Source organism: Tinamus guttatus, unplaced genomic scaffold (assembly GCF_059628265.1).
Source record: "Tinamus guttatus ecotype Peru unplaced genomic scaffold, ASM5962826v1 Tinamus_guttatus_pri_ptg000223l, whole genome shotgun sequence".
In the NCBI taxonomy this organism is placed as follows: Eukaryota; Metazoa; Chordata; class Aves; order Tinamiformes; family Tinamidae; genus Tinamus; species Tinamus guttatus.
In genome coordinates, this window is record NW_028288757.1 from 1,300,166 (window position 1) to 1,304,882 (window position 4,717).

At 59.8% G+C, this 4,717-nt stretch overlaps 1 protein-coding gene across 1 annotated transcript; it reads left to right on the top strand.

Annotated features, from left to right (window-relative positions):
- Positions 1-806: 806 nt before the first annotated feature.
- On the top strand, positions 807-1,913 carry CMKLR1 (chemerin chemokine-like receptor 1). Its single transcript, XM_010221596.2, has one exon. The coding sequence runs from the start codon at positions 807-809 to the stop codon at positions 1,890-1,892; it is 1,086 nt and encodes a 361-aa protein (XP_010219898.2). The 3' UTR covers positions 1,893-1,913.
- The last annotated feature ends 2,804 nt before the right edge of the window (positions 1,914-4,717 follow it).

The following is a 4,717-nucleotide window of genomic DNA, read 5'->3' on the forward strand; positions in this document are numbered from 1 at the left end:
CACATATCTACGGGTTTAATTATTCATACTGATGATGACTAGATGATGTCTAGAGGTCCCTTCCAACCTTAACCATTCTGTGAGTCTGTAATGACGTCTCTCTAGCCAGGAAAAGCAGGGAGGGAAGATGAGGATGCTGCAACCCAGCGCCGGCACTTGGGATCCTTAAAACCACCCCGGTCCCCCCTTAACCTCAGCCTCTGCCTGAGGTGGAGCAGCTCCGTAAGGATCCGTGCTTCCCTAAGGATCGGCTCCCTTCACCCGGCTGCTTGGGATGCTAAACCTGCCTCTCCTCCGGCTCTTGCAGGATTTCCAGCGGTGGATAAAGCCCTTCAGCAGGAACACTGGGAACAGAGCTGAAAACACTCCCGTCGTGCAGCAGGGAAAAGGTGAGATCCAGCAGTGCGTTTTCCCGGGATAGAGGCTGCTGATGGTCCCACCTGGCATCCCGTGCTTATCCACACGCAGGACTCCATCCGAACCCGCAACGTGCTGGGTGCTTGGCCATAAAACACACAGGGATGGGGAGATCTCAAAGCTTTAATGAGCACTTAACGAGCACAATCCTATTTTTCTCCCCCTGGAGGTAGGTGGGTGACAAAGCTGTTCTGCAGGATGAGGCTACAGCCACATCCTGGCGGTGACCAAGGCCTCTGAATCACGTCCTGTGGTTCGGAGCCCCCATCCCTCGCTTGGGCTGCACATCCCAGCTCCCTCGCGTGGGAACGGCCGTAACGTGCCGTGTTTTCCCAGCAGGAACACGCAGCGGTGCCAGCGCTCCGCCAAGGCTGCGACCGGCTCCAGGAATGGGCCTGCAAAACTTCTCGGATTACCCCGAATACCTCCATAACTATAACGATGATGCAGATTACACCTACGATGAGTTAGACAGCTTGAAGACAAGCCCGTCCCTCGATGGGAAGGACATCGCCAGGATCCTCTCCGTTGTCATTTACAGCGTGTCCTGCGTGCTGGGCTTACTCGGGAACGGCCTCGTCATCGCAATCATAACGCTGAAGATGAAGAAGTCGGTCAACGCCATCTGGTTTCTCAACCTGGCTGTGGCCGACTTCCTCTTCAACATCTTCCTGCCCATTAATATTGCTTACACCGCCATGAGGTACCACTGGATCTTTGGGAAAGTCATGTGCAAGCTCAACTCCTTCCTCCTCATCCTCAACATGTACACCAGCGTCCTTCTGCTCACCACCATCAGTTTCGATCGCTACGTGTCCGTGGTCTTCCCGGTGTGGTCTCAGAACCATCGCTCGACCAACCTAGCCTACTTGGTTTGCTTGATTATCTGGACCATCGGCATCGTGATGAGCTGCCCCTCGCTCATCTTCCGAGACACAGCACAATCCTCCAGCAATGTGATTTGCTTCAGCAACTTCTCCCTGTCCAGCAATAAGTCTTATCTGCCCCTGGCACTGGCAAGACACAGAACAGTGACCATCACTCGGTTCCTTGCTGGGTACATCCTCCCCATAACCATCATCACCTTCTGCTACATCGCCATCGTCCTCAACCTGCGCCGAAACCGCCTTGCCAAATCCAAAAAGCCCTTCAAGATCATCGTCACCATCATAGTCACCTTCTTCCTCTGCTGGAGCCCCTACCACCTGCTGAACCTGCTGGAGACAGAGCCCCACAGTGTCCCCTTCTCCGTGTTTGAGATCGGCGTCCCTATAACCACGGCGCTCGCTGCCTCCAACAGCTGCATGAACCCCGTCCTCTACGTCTTCATGGGCCAGGACTTCAAGAAGTTTAAGGTGGCCATCTTCTCCAGGCTGGTGAACGCGCTCAGCGAGGAGACGGGCCACTCCAGCATCGTGCACAGGAGCTTCTCCAAGATGTCCTCCATGACGGAGAAGGAGACGACGGTGCTGTGAACGCAACGCGGAGGCTCAGCCTCCTCCACGTCCCCCGTGCCCAACGGGGCCACCCTGGACACGGTCCTGGGCACAGGGAGGGCAGCTGGGAACCTGCAGCAGGAGCTGGGGAGAGCAAATCAGGGCTTAGCTTTACCTTGGACTGCAAGAGGGCTCTCCCAGCGCTCTCCAGTGACTCAAGCAAGCATCTCCAGACATTCCTAGATAATCCATGCAGCGCCTGGCGCATATCCCATGGGAAGGACCATCCATCAGCTTCCAGAGACATTTGCTGTCCCCGGACACACTGAGCTGTGCTGCCCAGTGGGTTCGGTGCACGCGAGAGCGAGAACTTGTGGCTGGAGGAGACCCAGGAGAAGCCGGGGATGCATCTCCAGTGGGAGCAGGACCAGGAGGGACCTCCCGCCCGGCTGCGCACGCCTGTAGCCTTCCCTGCTCCCTTGGAGTCCTCAAATATATCGGTACTAGCCCCAGGTGTCGTGTTGTGAGCCCCGCACCAGATGATAAATCTCCCTTAAGGGATAGGCTGAGCTGCGGGTCGATCCAGTTTCATGCGCGGTTAATTTGGGAGATAATTCGTGATTTGCACCGCAGCGAGTGAGGAGGTGCAAGGGAAGGACGCAGCTCGGAGGCTCCGAGCCACCAGCAGCCTCCGCGAGTCTGATCCCGGCACCCGCAGAGCCCCACGTGTTTGTTTATTTGTCCAAAATGCAGAAATGCAAAAAAAAAAAAAAAAAAAAAAACCCCGGCACGCTCCCGGAAAAACGTCCACTAAGCGATTTGCAGGTTCCTGATGGAGGAAAGGGAAGCCAGAGGCAGGCGCTGATCCACAGAGCCCCACGCCGAGCCGCGGGGAGCATTCCCGTAACGCGGAGCGCCGGGAGCCGCCGGGATTTGCAGCCGCCGCTCCGGGCTCCACGCGCTCACGGCTTTATCAGCACGATCTGGTTAGCGCGGCCGCCGCTCCAGCCCTGCTCGCTCGGGGCTCTGCCTTGCACGCCTCGATCGTGCCCGTTTTTTAGAGGTCTGGCTGTTTTTTCCAGGCTTTTCCTAAGCGCTTGTGCGATGCCAGGACAAGGGCTTTGCTGCAAACCTGGCACAGCCGGGAGCGCTGGTGTCTCAGCTCCCGGAGGAGCAGGAACGCTTGGAAAGTTCCCAGGCTCCCACCGCTCCTTCCATCCCCGTCCCCAGCAGGATCCTTTGTGGAGCAGGATTGAGACCGGAGCAGGGAGCCGGGATAGGAGGGCGGCACAGCAGGGAGACAAAGGGGATTATAAAGGAAATTAGTAGATTATGAAGGAATGGGGATTGCAAGGGAAATTACTAGCAGATTAGGCAGAGATTAATAGCAGGTTGGTGACTGCCACCGGCGGGTGCTGCTCCGTGGCCTGCGCAGGGATGCGGCCGGTGGCACCGGCAGCATCCGGACTCCCCATGTTCCCTGTGCCCGGCGCTCCGCGCGCCCTTCCCATGATGCTGAGGATGGAGGAAGCCTGGGAAGAGGAACACGAAGGCTGGTGCATGGCGGGAGCAGCTCCAGGGGGGATGCACAGAGCGCACGGCCCCGGCGCGTCGGAGCGAGCGCGGCTGCCCCGGGCCGGCTCTCCGGCTTCGGGTCAAACCAGCGCTATAACGAGGCTCTGGAAACCCCCTCTTTGAGCTTGTCCTCTTGGCTGTTTGCCTATCCACTATAAAACCCATTTTCCATACGGCTGTGGCCGGTGCGCAGGGAGCAAAGCGCACCCGGCGCCCGCATTTATCGCTGCAAATGCCTCCCAAGAGGAAAAGTGGAATAAAACCCCTATCTAGGCAGGTGATGGGGGGAGAAAAAAATAAAATAAACTCCGAGGCAGGAGAGCAACAAACTCGCATTTAATAGCGGCCTCGACCTGAGGCCTCGTGGGGCAGAGGTAGCAGCCCCGGGATCGCCCGGGAGAGCAAGCGCCGGCTCTTCCTCCCGCGGGAAAGGCTCCTCGGAAAACCCTCCAAGGACCGGGCACGAGAAGAGTTAAAAACATCGCGGCTGCTCCGTACAAAATCCATGGGGCGATGCCGGGGGCGTCCCCACGCGCAGGGCAGGCGGCGGAGCCTCACGCAACAGCCCCCGCGCTACGTTGCTCGTGCTAGAAAAATATATTTTATTTAAGCGCCCCTTTTCCTGGGGCATTTGCTCCTTTCCCTCCAGTGCAGACAGGCAGGAGGATCACGAGGGATTCCTTGGCGGTGCACAGGGCTCTAGCCCGTTCCGGAGGGAAAAGCCGACCCCCGAAGACCGAGCGCCAGGAAAGGCGGTGCAGGACGTATGGCTTCTGCACCGACATCCATGGGGACGCGCAGGCTCGCGGGGACGGGGCGAAGCCGGGGGCAGGCGGATGCATCCTTTGGTTTTCCTCCTCCCGGCGCTGCTCTGTGGGTGCAAGCGCACGGGGAGGCGCCGGCAGCTGGGCCAGGGTCCCGGTGCTGCCGGCGCGGCGACGGGGCTGTTGCACGGCAAGAAGCGCATGCGGGGGGCTGGCTGCCCAAAGCCTCGGGGTGCTGCAGGGAGGGCAGCGAGGTGGCCACCAAAGGCCGAATGGCAGAGCCGCGGAGCGCCCCGAGCTCGCCAGGGTGGCTACGGGGATGGGGCGAGCGCGCGGCGCGGAGGACGGGAGCAGCAGCTCCGAGCGGCCGCCCCACGGAATTGCACCCCATGTGCATCCTCCTCCCGCGCCGTTCATGCAGGGGCTGCATCGCGGCCAAGCGCGGCCGACGGGTGCGGAGCCAGCTCGGAGGGAGGTAGGTGGAGGCCGGGCAGGCCGGGGCTCCCTGCGACGCGCGGCGCCGCG

What these genes read in the sequence shown, in the direction of transcription:
- CMKLR1 (XM_010221596.2), top strand. Translation starts at nt 807, where the DNA reads ATGGGCCTGCAAAACTTCTCGGATTACCCCGAATACCTCCATAACTAT.